Source organism: Somniosus microcephalus, chromosome 14 (assembly GCF_052327205.1).
Source record: "Somniosus microcephalus isolate GS21.2 chromosome 14, FLI_Smic_1.0, whole genome shotgun sequence".
Taxonomy (NCBI): Eukaryota; Metazoa; Chordata; class Chondrichthyes; order Squaliformes; family Somniosidae; genus Somniosus; species Somniosus microcephalus.
Genome location: NC_141000.1, coordinates 122,320,009 through 122,338,563, shown reverse-complemented (window position 1 = coordinate 122,338,563; position 18,555 = coordinate 122,320,009). Strand labels below are relative to the sequence as shown.

Sequence of the window (18,555 nt, the reverse complement as noted above, 5' to 3'; positions counted from 1 at the left end):
ATTTCTCATCTACATGCTGCCCCTTGGTGACATCATCTGAAAACACAGCGTCAGTTTCCACATGTATGCTGCCGACACCCAGCTCTACCTCACCACCACTTCACTGGACCCCTCCACGGTCTCTAAATTGTCAGACTGCTTATCTGACATGCAGTACTGGATGAGCAGAATTTTTCTCCAATTAAATATTGGGAAGACCGAAGCCATTCTTTTCGGTCCCTGCCACAAACTCCATTCCCTAGCCACTAACTCCATCCCTCTCCCTAGAATCTGTCTGAGGCGGAACCACACTGTTCGCAACCTTGAATTTGACCCTGTAATGAAATTCTGACCACACATCCGCGGCATAACTAAGACCGCCTATTTCCACCTCCGTAACATCGCCCGTCCTTGCGCTTGCCTCAGATCATCTGGTGGCATAGTGGTTAGCACTGTTGCCTCACAGCGCCAGGGACCCGGGTTCGAATCCGGCCTCGGGTGACTGTCTGTGTGGAGTTTGCACATTCTCCCCGTGTTTGCGTGGGTTTCCTCCGGGTGCTCCGGTTTCCTCCCACAGTCCAAAGATGTGCGGGTTAGGTTGATTGGCTATGATAAAATTGACCCTTAGTGTTAGGGGGATTAAATACGTGGGGTGACGGGGATAGGGGTGGGATATGTGTTGGTGTAGGGGTTACGGGGATCGGGTGGGATATGTGTCGGTGCAGGCTCGATGGGCCGAAATGGCCTCTATCTGCACTGTGGGGTTTCTGTGATTCTGTGATCTGCTGCTAAAAACCTCGTCCATGCCTTTGTTACCTCTAGACTTGACTATTCCAATGCACTCCTGGCTGGCCTCCCACATTCTATCCTACGTAAACTTAAGGTCGTCCAAAACTCGGCTGCCCGTGACCTAATTCACACCAAGCCCTGTTCACCCATCACCCCTGTGCTCGCTGACCTACATTGGCTCCTGGTGAAGCAGCGCCTCGATTTCAAAATTCTCATCAGTGTTTTCCAATCCCTCCATGGCCTCGCCCCTCCCTATCTCTGTAATCTCTTCCAACCCCACAACCCTCCGAAATATCTGCGATCCTCTAATTCTGCCTTCTTGAGCATCCCTGATGATAATCGCTCAACCATTGGTGGCCGTACCTTCAGTTGCCTAGGCCCTAAGCTCTGGAATTCCCTCCATAAACATAATAGAAGCAACCAACTGTTATCCCAGAGGAAGATTAGAACGTTAGAACCATGTACCTGTCTATATAATGGTGGTCTAGCTCTTGAGGTCTAGCTCTTGAGGACTTAAGCTTCACATACTGGTAGAAGTGGAACATGACTAGGAGCCTGTGACCACGAGTAGCTGCTCACTTAATAATGGGGAAAACTATCCAGGCACCACCTCGAGGCACGGCAGAAGTGGTGCATCTCACATGTAGCAAATTTAACATCTCGATATCGGCCTGTGTCTATAAGTGGCTGAAAAATGTTTTCTGGATATTCAGGAAATGATCCATTTTTGTTCAAGCTACGATTCTCAAGAACAGTTTTATTCAACAATGAACAAAGTTTCATTCAGTCAAGAAGAAAAAAATCAAACCGTCTGCTGTATCCCCATGGTCAGTACTCCATCTAGTAGTTTGCAATGTCATTAAACATAGAAACATAGAAGATAGGAGCAGGAGTAGGCCATTCGGCCTCTCAAGCCAGCTCTGCCATTCAATGAGATCATGGCTGATCATCCAAATTCAGTACCCTGTCCCTGCCTTCTCCCCATATCCCTTGATCCCCTTAGCCTTAAGATATATATCCAACTCCTTCTTGAATATATTTAATGAACTGGCCTCTACCGCCCTCTGTGGCAGAGAATTCCACAGGTTCACCACTCTCTGGGTGAAGAAATTCCTCCTCATCTCAGTCCTAAATGGCTTACCCCTTATCCTTAGACTATGACCCCTAGTTCTGGACTCCCTGGCCATCGGGAACATCCTTCCTGCATCTAGTCTGTCCAGGCCTGACAGAATTTTATAGGTTTCGATGAGATCCCCTCTCAATCTTCTAAACTCCAGTGAGTATAAGCCCAATCGACACTATCTCTCCTCATACATCATTCGTGCCATCCCAGGCATCAGCCTAGTGAATCTTCGCTGCACTCCTTCCATGGCAAGAACATCCTTCCTTAGATAAGGCGACCAAAACTGCACACGATACTCAAGGTGTGGTCTCACCAAGGCCCTGTACAACTGCAGCAAGACATCCCTGTTCCTGTACTCGAACCCTCTTGATACGAAGGCCAACATACCATTTGCCTTCTTAACCGCCTGCTGCAGGTAGGCCTGGTTCTAACCCAGGTTTCCTCCTCTAACTCGTCTCCCAGATACTAATGAAGGTTCCCCAGCAGCAGCACTCACTATATGACAGAAAAAAAACTTACCTGGAAAGGAGTTGCTTAGAATCCTGTGAATAGAAGGAGAGATTGTTCAATACACAATGGAATAAAACAAAAGGAATGAGATTCAATGTAAAGAGTTGAGGGTCTGAGAGCAGGTAGAGTGAGTCACAGTAATTGAATAATGCGACATTTCTCCACAGGACATTCTGAGGCAGGTGTGAGCCAGCAGCAATGCTGCGGGCAGCAACAATGTGCAAATAATTAACATAAAAACATTTCAGGTATCAGAACGTTACAGATGAGCAGCTTATAAGGAGGTACAGAACCAGGGAAAGGGTGTGGGGAGGAGGGGTGGTGGTGTGGAAATGACCACATACACAACATAAGAAAAAGGATGATAGTGTGGCGGTACCACCGGTTGTACCTGACATAAAGACACATAATTCCCTTTAACTTACCTTACTGTATGTTTAACTTACCTTTTGGGGCCGTTGCCCTTTTAACTTACCTGTTGGGGCCATTGCCCCTTTAAGACGCGCCCTAACGCACTGACGTCACTTCACGTACGACGTGACGTGCGTGCGGTGGCTGCCGGCCCGACTCGGCCTTCCAGGATGGCCGCCAGCACAGCCCAGCCTAGCGTCTTCGGCCGCATCAGCCAGCCAACGGGAGCGACGCGATCTTCCGCTCCCGCGGCAAGCACCGGCTCGGCTTGACCTCCAGCTCCCGCACTCGTGACTTCGGCCTCAACGGCCAGCGACGCAACGACGCGCACCACATGACGCCCTAAGCGCGGGAAATGCGAACAACGTGATGACGTCACAACACAAATGCGATGACGTCATCATGCTCCCCACAGGACTGCGAACTCAGTCCTCGTGGAGTCCCCGCTGGGACAAGACCTATACCACGGTGCTCTTACAGTCAGCCATCTTACCTGCCATCTTACCTGATGTAATTAGTCTGTTCCTGTAAATAAACAACTTGTTAATAGTTCGTCGAAGTCAAACTCTCTTATTTAGTGGCGATCTACACGAACCGCTACAATAGCAAAATACTGCAGATGCTGGAAATCCGAAAGAACAGAAAATGCTGGAAAAACTCAGCAGGCCAGGCAACATCCATGGAGAGAGAAATAGAGTCAACGTTTCAGGTCGAAACCCTTTGTCTTGACCTGAAACGTTGACTCTATTTCTCTCTCCACGGATGTTGCCTGGCCTGCTGAGTTTTTCCAGCATTTTCTGTTGTTATTTAAGAAAAAGGATGATCTGCAAAGTGTTTAGGTAGAGAACAGGAGATGGTAAAATGACAGAAGTGATGATAGCATACAACAAAAGGAAACACAATAAGAGAAATTAGAGAAATTAAAGCTGTATACGAGACGCAGAGGATGTGTGAATAGTTGACGAATAGCAGAGGGGAGGGAAGCATTAAAAACTGGCCCGAGAGAGTGGCGGAAAAGAAAGGTGGATAGATACCAGGGGTGAGACCATCCTGCCGGCCATGATCCAATAGGGGATCCCCATACTGAGCACCAACCCGCCACAACCTTTCCCAAGTCCCGAGTCCTGTTACACCCCTCCTACATTGCCAGCACCTGCTTTCTGAGAGAAAACTGGAATGGTGGTTAAGATCTGTTGTTGCCAAACTCAATGCTGAGTGGCGAGTAGAAAGATGAGGTGCTGTTCCTTGAGCTAACATTGAGATTCACTGCACACAGTAGGAGGCCAAAGATAGAGAGGTCAGAATTGGAGTGGGATGGTGAATTTTAGTAGCAAGCAACCGGGAGCTGGCGGTCGCACTTGTGGAGAGAACAAAGGTGTTCAGCAAAGTGATTGGTCTGTTTGGTCTCTCCAATGTGGAGGGGGATGCATTGTGAACAACTAATACAGTGTACTAAGTTGAAAGAAGTACAAGTAAATCACTGTCTCACCTGGAAGGAATGTTTGGGTCCCTTGATGGTGGAGTGGGAGGGACAAAATGACAGATGTTTCATCTCCGCGCTCACGTGGGACGGTGCCAGGGGAAGGAGAGCAGGTGTCACAGAGAGAATCGTTCCTTTTGGAATATTGAAAGTGGAGGGGAAGGGACTGTGTTTGGTTGTGGGATTGTGTTAGAGGTAAACGGAAATGGCGGAAGATGATCTGTTGAATGCGGAGGCTGGTGGGGTGGAAGGTGGACCCTATCATGTTTCTGGGAGGGAGTAGAAGGGATGCGGGTGGAACTGCGAGAAATGGGATGAACTCAGTTGATGGTCCTTTCTACCATGGTCAAGGGGAATGCACGACTGAGGAAAAGGGAGGTCATTTTGGAAGCTCTGGTGCGGAAGTATAGTCAGAGCAGGTGTAATGAAGACAGAGAAACTGGGAGAAGGGCATGGCTTCCTTACAGGAAGCTGGGTGGGTAGATGTCCAATCCAGGTAGTTATGGGAGTCAGTGCGTGTTGTGTCGGTACTTTTCTACCTAGACACAATTAGAACTCAGAACCCAGAGATTCAAACATGAGGTGCTTTATTCAGAAAAGAAAGTTCTGGAGAGTACCGAATAAAGAGAACCAAAACTTAACCAAGAGAACAACCCCAACCATTTATCTGCTGTGACAGCGCCACCGCAGGTGGGAGGAGAACACACAATACATAACAGTGCGCTTGTAATAGATGTCAGTGGACAGTATCCCTAGAAATAGAGAAGTCTGGGAAGTGAAGAGTCAGAGATGGACAACGTAAAGGTTTTTCCTATTTAAAAACCAGTGAGCCAGTTTAAAGGAACATTGCCCACAGGGCCTCCTAGTGACGTGTAGCGGGACAAAGTGAATAATACAACCTCAGCACTAACCTCAGGGAAATGTCTCTTTCACCAGTGATGTCACTGTTTACACTGACATGAAGCTCCCCCAGTGGCCCAGTAGGTAAAGGTATCGATAAGCCAAATGGAGCAGAAGACTGCAGCTTTGATTTACCCTCTAAATGTTCCCAGCGTGCGGTCGTAGTGTAGTGATTCGAGAAACTGGGATTGTTCTCCTCACAGCAGAGAAGGTTAAGGGGGGATTTAATAGAGGTGTTCAAAATTATCAAGGGTTTTGACAGAGTAAATAAGGAGACATTTTTTTCACTGACAGGAGGGTTGGTTACCAGAGGAGACAGATTTAAGATAATTGGCAATAGAACCAGAGAAGAGATGAGAAAGTTTTATATGCAACGAGTTGTTGTGATCTGCAGTGCGCTGCCTGAAAGGGCGGTGGAAGCAGATTCAACAGCAACTTTCAAAAGGGAATTGGATAAATGCTGAAAAAGAAAAAGTGTGCAGCACAATGCAGAAAGAGCAGGGGAGTGGGCCGAATGGCCATCTTCTGTGCTGTTTGATTCTATGATTTCCTGTCTATGTGCCGGTAGCTGATCTTAGCCAGAGTAGCAGGGAGTGGCCTAGAGATTCAGTTGCGCAGGTGAATGGCCTCCTATGCTTCAGTATGGTGGGCAGGCAGCCCGCGCACATTTCTGTCCAGAAGTGCACTGCGATCCCCATAAACCGGCCACCAATCGCACCCAATGCCCCCTCCCAGACACTGCCCAAGGACGGATTCCACCCACTTGCCGGCTTCCGATCTGCCTCTCTGGCTTCTGTTTCTCCATCACCCCACCCCCCCACTCCCCACCCAGCCTTCATTTACCTGAGGGCCGCTGCAACACGAGCAGTGGCCTGATCTTGGTTTCCCCTTTGCCGGCCGGCTCTTAGCGCCACACCGCCCACTAGCCCACTGACAGATGCATTCAGAATGGTCACTCGAGGAAGACACTGAAGGGCTGCTGGTGGCTGTGGAAGCAGTCAGCAATGGTTCACATGAGGAGGGTGATAATTGGAAAAGTAAAGTGTACCTGAATAAAGGAGAGACAATCCCTTTGCGGTTGTTTCTGTGCTTCATCATCTATTAATTGAATCTGTTCCATCTTTTTTGCCAGTGATTCTGAACAGTTCCTAATCTGTGAGAGCGCTCGAAGCTCCTCCTCGTTGATCAGTTTCAGTGCGTACTTTTCATCATCTACCAACTGTTTCCTCCATTCAGAGAACTTCTTCGACAGGTTTCCTTTCAGCTCATTGGTGCGTGTCTAAAAATCCAACCCACATTCTCATTACAAGCTGCCTTTACACAGAGCTGTTACCCTGTGAACACAGGCACTGTATAGGTGTAGGGCAATTATTCTTTTTATTAGTAATTACTTGCCCTGGTGGGGTGGGCCTTCTTGAACCGCTGCAGTCCATGTGTTGAAGGTACTCCCACAGTGCTGTTAGGTAGGGAGTTTCAGGATTTTGAGCCAGCGACGATGAAGCAACGGCAATATATTTCCAAATCAGGACGGTGTGTGACTTGGAGGGGAACTTGAAGGTGATGGTGTTCCCATGCGCCTGCTGCCCTTGACCTTCTAAGTGGTGGAGGCCGTGGGTTTGGAAGGTGCTGTTAAAGAAGCCTTGGCGAGTTACTGCAGTGCATCCTGTAGATGATACACACTGCAGCCAAGGTGCACTTACAGTTGAGGTTGTGGGTTTGGGAGGTGCTACAGAAGTAACTTGGTGAGTTGCTGCAGTGCATCTTGTAGATTATACACACTGCAGCCACAGTGGTGGAGGGAGTGGATGTTTAAGCCAGTGGATGGGCTGCCGATCAAGCAGGCTGCTTTGTACTGGATAGTGCCGAAATTCTTGAGTGGTGTTGGAGCTGCACTCATCCAGGCAAATATAGAGTATTCCATCACACTCCTGACTTGTGCCTTGTAGATGGTGGAGAGGCTTTGGGGAGTCAGGAGGTGAGTCACTCACTGCAGAACACAGACACTCTGACCTGGTCTAGTAGCCACGGCATTTATGTGGCTAGTAATTTGTTTTGTACCTGCTGAGAATCACATTTGGTTAGAACAGACTGGAATATTCCCAGTTTTCCTCTGCATTAAAGGTGAATCCCAGGACAGGGATGTTAAAGTACAAAATGACAGGGACGTGACAGAAACAGGAAGAGCCCGTGTAAAACCACACTGACACCCACACATTTCTGTATCAGGTTTCAGGTGAAGATTTAAACCCCAAGATCAAAAATAGCACAGTTTATAATTTGATAGAAACCCTGGAGTGTGTCACAGCCTTGTAACACACTTCCAGCAGCTTGCTGTTCCCTGTATAAGTAGGAGGGAATTGGGGGGGGGGGGGTGGGGTGTGGAACCTGAAATTCTGGGCATCCTGCTCCACCAAGTACAAGTGTGATGGAGCCCAACCACCTACCAGCAAAGTCAAAGCTGCAAATCAGCGTTTCCATTAAGCTGCACGGCCGCACAGTCTCTGCAGGTCCTGCGCAGCCGGTGAGCCAGCTTTTAAATTGAAAAAAACGAGCATGCACGGAATTTTGAATGGGCCGAGCAGCCCGTTAAAGGGGCCATGTGAATCAAAAAAATATTAACGGGTGCATTGATGCAGATCCCTCTCCCAAATCCAGGGGATGGTGTTATTCAAGTGGTCGGGCTTGCTGCCTGCACCTGTATAAGGACATTAGAGGGGCCAACTCCTGACTTGTGCCTTGTAGATGGTGGAAAGGCTTTGGGGGGGGGGGGGGGGGGGGGGCGTCAGGAGGTGAGACACTCGCTGCAGAATACCCAGCCTCTGACCTGCTCTTGTTGCTACAGTATTTATGTGGCTGGTCCAGTTAAGTTTCTGGTCAATGGTGACTCCCAGGATGTTGATGGTGGGGGATTCGGCGATGGTGATGCCGTTGAATGTCAAGGGGAGGTGGTTATACTCTTGCTTGTTGGTGATAGTCATTGCGTGGCACTTGTGTGGCGCGAATGTTACTTGCCACTTATCAGCCCAAGCCTGAACGTCGTCCAGGTCTTGTTGCATGCGGGCATGGACTGCTTCATTATCTGACGTGTTGTGAATGGCACTGAGACTGTGCAGTCATCAGCGAACATCCCCACTTCTGACCTTATGATGGAGGGAAGGTCATTGATGCAGCACCTGAAGATGGTTGGGCCTCAGACACTGCCCTGAGGAACTCCTGCAGCGATGTCCTGGGGCTGTGATGATTGACCTCTAACCACCACAACTATCTTCCTTTGTGCGAGGTATGACTCCAGCCAGTGGAGAGTTTTCCCCCTGATTCCCACTGACCAGTTTTACTAGGGCTCCTGTAAGCTGTCAATTCTTCTCCTCAGGGCATTTTTCCAAGGTAAATGACTCCCTTTCGTGTCAAGACCTTTTGGGCCTTTCCTGGGGTTTTAGTGGGGGACTCATGTTTTCTCGCAGCTGACATCAATTCCCTTGAGACCTGAGAAAGACATACTGGGTGGAATTCCTGGGAGCGTCACCGTACACACCCCCATGAGGTGGGAGGATGAATGGCCCTAACCCCCACCCCGAACTAGAAATTAGCCAGCCAGAGTAAGCAGGGCCGAATCTAGGTGGAGCCGGATTACACCCCAATGTTCTAGCCCAATGGTGGAAAACATTTCTGTCCCTCCATGGGCTCAGGGCCTAAGTAACATATTCCTTAGCAACCACATCACCTTTCAAATCAGGCTTTTGGTCAAGACAGTTTCAGAGAACACAGGTGACCAGTGATGTAACATTCTGTGTGGGTGGAGAGGAGCAGCTCACCCCCACGTCAAACACATGGGGAACTCGGCGTTAACAGTGACACGTTCCAACAGGACCAGCCTGATTTACAAGGACTGTTTCGGAGGTTTACTCAGCTCTGAGGGAAATCCTTTCTAAATCTAGTTACACACAGTTTTCTCTACCTTGATTTCTGTTTCTGATTTCTTCAAATCTTGTTGTTGGATTGAACAATTCTTCTGAACACTATGAAGGTTCTCAACTTCTTTCTTCAATTTCTCCTATAAAAGACAATTCAAATAGTTCAGAAAGTGGGTTCCCAAAAGGAATTTAAGAAGAAATTGATTCAGTTCCAGGACTGGATATGGATATAGAAAGTGGTTCAGGGACTTACTGGTCTGTATAAATTGAGTCTTGTTGCTTTTCACTATTACACACATTAAACTGGTTCTAAACTGGTTAATCTAGGTTATGGAATTAATATTTATCCTTCAATCAACATTACTTTAAAAACACAGATTATCTGGTCATTATCACATGGCTGTTTGTGGGAGCTTGCTGTGTGCAAATTAGCTGCCGTGTTTCCTACATTACTACAGTGATTACACTTCAAAAGTACTTCATTGGCTGTAAAGCGCTTTGGAAAGTCCTGAGGTTGTGAAAGGCGCTGTATAAATGCAAGTCTTTCTTTCTTTATGATTATCAACAAATAGGGTCACAAAGAGTCACACCAACAAATTTTTATAAGAATGAATTCCATCTCATTACAGACACAGAGCGAATCATAGGCCCGTATTTTCCGATCCCTACGGGTGTGTACAAGCTGTGTACACACCCGTAGGGATCTCACAAGTGCTGGTTTCAGGCATGCAAAGCGCATGAGCTGAAAACCAGCACTTCCGATCTGTCAAGAACACTCTTTTACCAGCATAAGAGGCAAAAATTGGGTTGCTTTGCGCCTCCCATTAGCACCCTAAGAGAGGGCTAACGGGGAGCAAAGCAACTAGCGCCCAGGTACAGCGCCGCCCACGCCTCCCGCGAAATTCAGCAGGAGGTTAGTGGCTGAGCTAACCGGTTTCGCCCCTCGGAGCTGCACTGGCGGCGATGATCGGGAGCGCCCCCTGACTTACTGCTGGACGCTATGGGGGGCCTACCTGCGGCCGGCGAGGCACTTTTTAAAGGCGAGGTATGGGCCGGCCATTTTTGTCGCTGGCCGCCTGCCAGCACCTGCCTGCGCTCCCACCCCCGGCTTCCTGAACGGCCCCCCTCCCCCGCGGAGTGCCGGCTGCGCTCCAAGAGTCCGGCACTTCTCTTGCGTGCCGGGCTCTTTTGCCAGCACTCCCGATCCCCGGGTGCCCAGCTGGGCCCCGGGTCGTGCTGCGCAAGGCCCCTTCCCTTTAAGAAGGGGAGGAAGGCCTGCAATACCGCGGCGCGACGTGCCACAGCGCCATGATGTGGGGCGCTTCCAGTAGCACCCCGCCTCTCTCTTGGGGCACAACCACTCAATTTCCAGCGCGGGGGCGCTAATTTTTCCGGGGCGCTAAAAGTAGCCCAAATGGGATGCTGCTCAACTTTTAGCCCTAAGAGTTTAAAAAAGTAAAAAAATAATTTTTTTTCACTCATTTATGATGCAAAAATACTTTTAAATAAGGTAAGTTTATTTTTAGCCCCGTAAAAATCTTCAATTATTTTTTTCAAAAAATTTAATTTTTGTTTAAAATATTTAATTTAATGTAATTTTAACTCATGTTAAAAACGTGATTTAAAAAAAAATTATTTGATGTAATGTCTTTTTTCAGTGATCCCCATTCATACTTTTGACAGGTCTACCTATCAAAAGTATGAAGGAGGATTCCCTACTCCCATTGGCTCGCCTGGCCCACGTGATCCAAGGGACGCTTGCGAACCGCCTGCGCCCCTGGGATTCCTGGGCCTCTGCGCGCGCTCACCAGGAGAGGCCCAGGGTTGGAAGAGTCTGGATCTCGGGAGCCCCTCAGGTAAGGGCGTAGATTTTTTCCAGATCAGAGGCCTCCTCATGCAGGAAGCCTCCGATCGGAAAATACGGGGCACAGTTTTTACATCCAGTTCCTGATTCTCTACCATGCATACCGTTTCCCTTTCCATCTCTGATGTTTGCTCATCTCCTGTTCAGAGCAACACAGTATCGCTTGGTGGAACATTATTTTGGAGATCCATTGACCTGTGCCATGGAGTGCCAGCTCATCGGCAGGAGATGCCATGCAGAGTGGAGAAACAGTCAGCGTGGGCCACTGTCACACATACTCCCAGTGGCCAGACAGCCTGCCCTCTCGCTACACTGCCACAGAGAACGGAGTTGTGTAACTCTTAAATTCTTAGAACTAAAGGGGGAATTTTAAGCTAAAAGAAAAAACGGGTGGGTTGGGCTAGTTAAAATGTAAAAATTCTGAATCCCGACCTGAACCCGCCTCCAACCTGCCAACTTCTGGCTTTAACGGAGGCAGGAGGGGGGGGGGGGGCAGGCAGCCAATCCGCTCCCAGGAGGGGGTCTGCATTTAAATATTATAATGAGCCAGGAAGCCTCTGCTTTAACCTCCATTTTGAATTTAACTGTGGCTGGTTGGGTTTTGCACGCCTCGGGAAACCCCCCTAACTAATGGAAGGCGAGGACTTCGGAATGCAGGAGGTAAGTGTCTTAACAATGATTTCCTGAATCCAGGGTCGCCACCTAACCCACCCCTCGCGATCCGAGAACCCCTACGAGACCTCTGATCAACCCCCCCAGGCCTTGCGCCCCCCACCCCAGGCCTCTCGCCCACCCCCCCCCAGACCTCCAATTCCCCCATGAGGCCTCCCCCCACCCTCCCATGCTGCTCCCGGCCCCCAATCTTCTTACGATGCCCCTCCCTCATGCTGCTACAGCCGCCCCTTGGCCAGCACGCGATCCCTCCCTCCCTCCCTCCTTAGTGTGGCCCAGTGCCGCAGGCCTACCTGCCGGAGCCAGCCAGCCTCTCACTCTGGCTGATGCAGGTGGGAAACAGAGACTTCCCATTCAAAACAGGCCCTGCCATTAACTTTGGCAGGGCTTGCGGGAAACCCTTTCTCCTGGGTTTCCCGACCGCCTCAGAGCCCCCAACCTGCCTTCGCCATTAAAATTCAGCTCAATCTGTTTAATTATGATTGTCCTCCTTTTATAATTTCATTTACTTGTCTCAATCCAGATAGTGACCTATAAGAACATAAGAACATAAGAAATAGGAGCAGGAGTAGGCCAATCGGCCCCTCGAGCCTGCTCCGCCATTCAATAAGATCATGGCTGATCTGATCCTAACCGCCAATCCACTATCACAGAACCATCTCCTGAATCTAACAGAATTAGACATATGAAATAGGAGCAGGATCGGGCTACATGGCCCCTGGGCCCGCTCCGCTACCCACAGGGCCATGACCGATCCGAACCTAGACTCATGTCCAAATTCCTGCCCGCTCCCCGTAACCCTTAATTCCCTTTACTTCTAGGAAACTGTCTATTTCTGTTTTAAATTTATGTAATGATGTAACTTCTACAGCTTTTTGGGGCAGCATATTCCATGGACCTACCACCCTCTGAGTGAAGTAGTTCCTCCTCATCTCAGTTTTGAAAGAGCAGCCCCTTATTCTAAGACTATGCCCCCTAGTTCTAGTTTCACCCATCATCGGGAACATCCTCCCCGCATCCACCCGATCCAACCCCTTCACAATCTTATATGTTTCAATAAGATCGCCTCTCATTCTTCTGAACTCCAATGAGTAGCGTCCCAATCTACTCAACCTCTCCTCATATGTCCATCCCCTCATCCCCGGGATTAACCGAGTGAACCTTTTTTGTACTGACTCGAGAGCAAGTATGTCCTTTCTTAAGTATGGACACCAAAACTGTATGCAGTATTCCAGGTGCGGTCTCACCAATACCTTGTACAACTGAAGCAATACCTCCCTATTTTTATATTCTATCCCCCTAGCAATGAAAGCCAACATTCCATTGGCCTTCTTAATCACTTGCTGCACCTGCATACTAACCTTTTGAGTTTCGTGCACCAGGACCCCCAGATCCCTTTGTACTTCAGTACTTTCCAGTTTCTTGCCATTAAGATAATAACTTGCTCTACGATTTTTCCTGCCAAAGTGCATAACCTCACACTTTCCAGTATTGTATTCCATCTGCCAAATCTCTGCCCACTTACTTAGCCTGTCTATGTCCCCTTGCAGGTTTTTTATGTCCTCCTCACTCACTACTTTCCCTCCCATCTTAGTATCATCTGCAAACTTTAATATGTTACACTCGGTCCCCTCCTCCAAATCGTTAATATAGATTGTAAAGAGTTGGGGACCCAGCACTGACCCCTGCAGAACACCACTAGTTACTGATTGCCAGTCTGAGAATGAACTATTTATCCCAACTCTCTGCCTTCTGTTAGATAGCCAATCCTCTATCCATGCCAGAATATTACCCCCAATCCCGTGATTTTTTATCTTAAGCAATAATCTTTTGTGTGGCACCTTGTCAAATGCCTTTTGGAAGTCTAAATACACTACGTCCACTGGTTCCCCTTTATCCACCCTATATGTTACTTCCTCAAAGAACTCCAGCAAATTTGTCAAACATGACTTCCCCTTCATAAAACCATGCAGACTTTGTCCTATTAAATTATGATTATCCAAATGTCCTGTTACTGTCTCCTTAGTAATGGACTCCAATATTTTACCTACCACAGATGTTAGGCTAACCAGTCTATAGTTTCCAGCCTTCTGTCTACTGCCCTTTTTAAATAAGGGCGTTACATTAGCAGTTTTCCAGTCTGCCGGGACCTTTGCTGAGTCTAGGGAGTTTTGGAAAATTATTACCAATGCATCCACAATCCCTACCGCCACTTCCCTCAAGACCCTAGGATGTAAGCCATCAGGTCCAGGTGACTTATCCGCCTTGAGTCCCATTATTTTACCGAGTACCACTTCCTTAGTGATTTTGATCGTGTTTAGCTCCTCCCCCCCTTTAGCCCCCTGTTTGTCCAGTGTTGGGATATTCTTAGTGTCTTCTACTGTAAAGACTGATACAAAATATTCATTCAGTGTTTTTGCCATCTCCATGTTTCCCACCATTAACTTCCCGGCCTCATCCTCTAAGGGACCAACATTTACTTTAGCCACCCTTTTTCTTTTTATATAACTATAAAAACTCTTACTATCTGTTTTTATATTTTTTGCTAATTTACTTTCATAATCTATCTTCCCTTTCTTAATCAATCTTTTTGTTATTTTTTGCTGTCTTTTAAAGTTTTCCCAATCTTCTATCCTCCCACTAGATTTGGCTACCTTATATGCCCTTGTTTTTAGTCGAATACTATCCTTAATTTCTTTACTTAGCCACGGATGGCTGTTGTTTCTTTTACACCCTTTTCTTCTCAGTGGAATATATATTTTTTGGAAGTTGTGAAATAACTCCTTAAATGTACACCACTGATCATGTATCGTCTTACCCTTTAATCTATTTTCCCAATCCACTCTACTCAATTCCGCTCTCATACCTTCATAGTCTCCTTTATTCAAGCTTAGCAGGCTTGTTTGAGATCCAACCTTCTCACCCTCTAATTGAATATGGAATTCAACCATGTTATGGTCACTCATTCCAAGGGGATCCTTTACTAGGACATTTTTAATTAATCCTGTCTCGTTACACAGGACCAGATCTAAGGTTGCTTGCCCCCGGTCGGTTCAGTTACATACTGCTCAAGAAACCCATCCCTAATACACTCAATGAACTCATCCTCAAGGCAGCCCTGCCCAATTTGATTTGTCCAATTAATATGATAGTTAAAATCCCCCATAATTATAGATGCTCCCTTATTACAAGCCTCAACTATTTCCTGATTGATACTCCATCTAACAGAGTGGCAACTGTTCGGAGGCCTATAGACTACACCCACTAGTGTTTTTTTCCCTTTATTATTCCTTACCTCCACCCAAACTTTTTCATTATCCTGATCTTTTGACCCAATATCATTTCTCTGTATTACAGTGATTCCTTCCTTTATTAACATAACCACCCCACCTCCCCTTCCTTCCTGCCTGTCCTTTCTGATCGTTAAATAACCTGGTATGTTTAATTCCCAGGCAGTCAACCTGCAGCTATGTTTCTGTAATGGCCATAAGCTCATACCCATATGTAGTTATTTGTGCCATTAACTCGTCTATTTTGTTACGAATGCTATGTGCATTCAGATAGAGAACTTTCAAAGATGTTTTGTGACACTTAGTTCCTGCTTTTGCCCTTTTTATTACTTTACCTTTTACTCCATACCTTCTGCCCCTTACTGACACGCTCTGGTTATTAATTTCCCCACTGCTACCTAAGTCTATGACCTTCTCTGTTGTCATTTTTATTATTTGCTCTCTAGGAACCTCCCCCCCACTAGTTAGTTTAAAGCCCTCTCTACAGCCCTAGTTATATGATCCGCCAGGACTCTAGTCTTGTCATGAATTCGGGCCAGTAGTGCTTCTCCGCTATGTTTTAGTGCCTCCTTTATTCAAAGGGCAAAAGCAGGAACTAAGTGTCACAAAACATATTTGAAAGTTCTCTATCTGAAGGCACGTAGCATTCGTAACAAAATAGACAAGTTAATGGCACAAATAACTACATATGGGTACGATCTTGTGGCCATTACAGAAACATGGCTGCAGGGTGACAATGCCCGGGAATTAAACATACCAGGTTATTTAACGATCAGGAAGGACAGGCAGGAAGGAAGGGGAGGTGGGGTGGCTATGTCAATATAGACCTTGGCCCAAGGCCTCAGGAGCAGATGGAATCCCTGCCGAGGTACTAAAGCATAGCAGAGTAGCACTACTGGCCCGAATTCATTAACTCATTTCTCTTATCTGGAAGGAGGTGAGCATGCCAGGGGATCTCAGAGATGCCGTAATTGTGACCATATTCAAGAACGGTGACAAGTCCGATTGCGGTAATTACAGAGGAGTTTCCCTGCTGTCTGCTAAAGGGAAAGTCATCGCAAGAATCCTCCTCAATTGCCTTCTCCTAGTGACCGAAGAGGTCTTCCCAGAGTTGCAATGTGGATTCCTCCCACTAAGGGGCACAATGGACATGATCTTCACCGCGCGTCAATTACAAGAGAAATGCAGGGAACAGCACCAACCGCTGTACATGGCCTTCTTTGATCTCACAAAGGTCTTCAACACTGTCAGCCATGAGGGATTATGGAGTGTCCTCCTCAAATTTGGATGCCCTCACACCGTCCTCCGCCTTCTTCACCATGACATGCAAGCCGTGATCCCAACCAACGATTCCACCACAGACCCAATTCACGTACGGATCAGGGTCAAGCAAAGCTGTGTCATCGCACCAACGCTTTTCTCGATCTTCCTTGCTGCAATGCTCCATCTCACCCTCAGTAAGCTCCCCGCTGGAGTGGCGCTAATTTACAGAACAAACGGGAAACTGTTCAACCTCCATTGCCTCCAGTCCAGATCCAAGGTCATCCCATCCTCTGTTGTCGAATTACAGTATGCAGACGATGCTTGCGTCTGTGCTCACTTGGAGGTCAAACTCCAAAACATCGTCAACACCTTCACCGAAGCGTACGAGAGCATAGGCCTTACACTAAACATCCGTAAGACAAAGGATCTCTACCAACCTGCCCCCGCCACACAGTACTGCCCCCCGATTATCAAAATCCACGACAAGGCCTTGGACAACGTGGACTACTTTCCATACCTCGGGAGCCTACTGTCAACAAGGGCAGACGTCGATGACGAAGTCCAACACCGCCTTCAGTGTGCCAGTGCAGCCTTCGGTCGCCTGAGGAAGAGTGTTTGAAGACCAGGACCTCAAACCCGGTACTAAGCTCATGCGCTGCAGAGCAGCAGCGATACCCGCCCTGCTGTATGCCTCAGAGACATGGACCATGTACAGTAGGCACCTCAAAGCACTGGAGAGGTACCACCAACGCTGCCTCCGCAAGATCCTGCAAATCCATTGGCAGGATAGGCACACCAACGTCAGTGTTCTTGCTCAGGCCAACATCCCCAGCATCGAAGCTTTGACCACGCTCAATCAGCTCCGACGGACGGGTCACATCGTCCACATGCCCGATACGAGACTCCCAAAACAAGCGCTCTACTCGGAGCTCCGACACGGCAAGAGAGCCCCAGGTGGGCAGAGGAAACGCTTCAAGGACACCCTCAAAGCCTCCTTGAAAAAGTGAAACATCCTCACCGACACCTGGGAATCCCTGGCCCAAGACCGCACAAAGTGGAGGAGAAGCATCCGGGAAGGCACCGAACACCTCGAGTCTCTTCGCCGGGAGCAAGCGGAAGCCAAGCGCAGGCAGCGCAAGGAGCGCACGTCAACCCAAGCACCCCACCCACCCGCCCCTTCAACCACTGTCTGCCCCACCTGTGACAGAGACTGTAGGTCCCGCATTGGACTCATCAGTCACCTGTGAACTCATTTTTAATGCGGAAGCAAGTCATCCTCAGTTCTGAGGGACTGCCTAAGAGACCTTGGCCCTTTACCTCAGCTTCTCAAAAAAAGTCTCACCTTGATTTTAGCTTCCGCCTGATTCAGACTCAGCAGAGTGTGGGATTTGTGCTTCCCTATTACTGTACATGATATACACACACACGCTTCATCCTCTTCACAGTAGAACTCAAGAACTTTCTTATGATCCAGGCACTGCCTCGTTGTAAGGTCAGCTATAGGCTCGATCAGGGTGTGGTCTTTGTAAGTCTCCTTTGTCAAATGTGGTTTTAAATGAAGCGAACAAAAAGAGGTTTCACATTTGAGACAAGTCTTCACAGCTGGAGACGGACTCTCGATGCAGTACTCACACAGAACAGGGGTACGTTCAGCAGCAGTCTGGGACTGGTTGTATTTCTCCACTATGTTACGCAGAGTGAAGTTTTTCTGCAGACTGGGCCTGCTGTTGAATTTCCTGCGACACTGAGGACAGTTAATTTCTGCTGCATATGCCCAAACATCACTGATGCATTTCAAGCAGAAACTGTGCTGGCAGGGCAGTATGACAGGGTCCTGGTACACCTGGAGACACACAGCACAGGTCAACTCCTCTGCAAAAGCTCCGGCTTCCATTCTTCCGACCCTTGAGAGAGATGAGTCACACAGCCCAGAGAGAATGGAGTAAGCAGAGCCGGAAGTGAAAGAAAAAACAGCCTGGACGGAGGGAAAATACTTGCTTTCAGTTTCACGATTTGGCTGAAGTTTAACTCTTTCAATTCTGCACTAGTTGAGCAGTAAAAATACAAGAGGACTGATTTTAACTCCCTCCATGGCACATAAACAGGCTGGTTCAGACCCAAGAATAGCGTTAGAAGACTTAGTGCCCCATTTACACTACTGCTCCGGTCACCGCCATTTTGGGTCGTGATGTAAAAAGACTACTGAGCACTTGGTTTGAGTATAAAACAAGGCTTTAATCAACTGTTTCACAACCATGAGACTTCTAGTTACATCACTAGTTCCTGATTACAGAAACATCCTGCGCAAGCTGGGCCCACGCCCGAGTATTTATACTCTTTGGACGGCGCCACCAGCTGGCTGC

The 18,555-nt window shown here is 47.9% G+C and overlaps 1 protein-coding gene across 1 annotated transcript; it reads right to left on the bottom strand.

Annotated features, from left to right (window-relative positions):
- Window positions 1–2,406: 2,406 nt before the first annotated feature.
- LOC147107885 (E3 ubiquitin/ISG15 ligase TRIM25-like) lies at window positions 2,407–18,165 on the bottom strand. Its single transcript, XM_086007264.1, has 4 exons — window positions 17,535–18,165; window positions 9,148–9,243; window positions 6,241–6,471; window positions 2,407–2,433 (listed from the first exon to the last, which is right to left on the bottom strand). Exons 1-4 carry the CDS (start codon window positions 18,084–18,086, stop codon window positions 2,407–2,409), a joined length of 906 nt encoding a protein of 301 aa, XP_085863390.1. The 5' UTR covers window positions 18,087–18,165.
- Between the last annotated feature and the right edge of the window lie 390 nt (window positions 18,166–18,555).

Coding starts and splice junctions, on each gene's coding strand:
- LOC147107885 (XM_086007264.1), bottom strand. CDS start 18,086: ATGGAAGCCGGAGCTTTTGCAGAGGAGTTGACCTGTGCTGTGTGTCTC. Junction 9,244..17,534: donor AGGCGGAAGCTAAAATCAAG/GTGAGACTTTTT, acceptor TGTCTTTTATAG/GAGAAATTGAAGAAAGAAGT. Junction 6,472..9,147: donor AATCAGAAACAGAAATCAAG/GTAGAGAAAACT, acceptor TTGGATTTTTAG/ACACGCACCAATGAGCTGAA.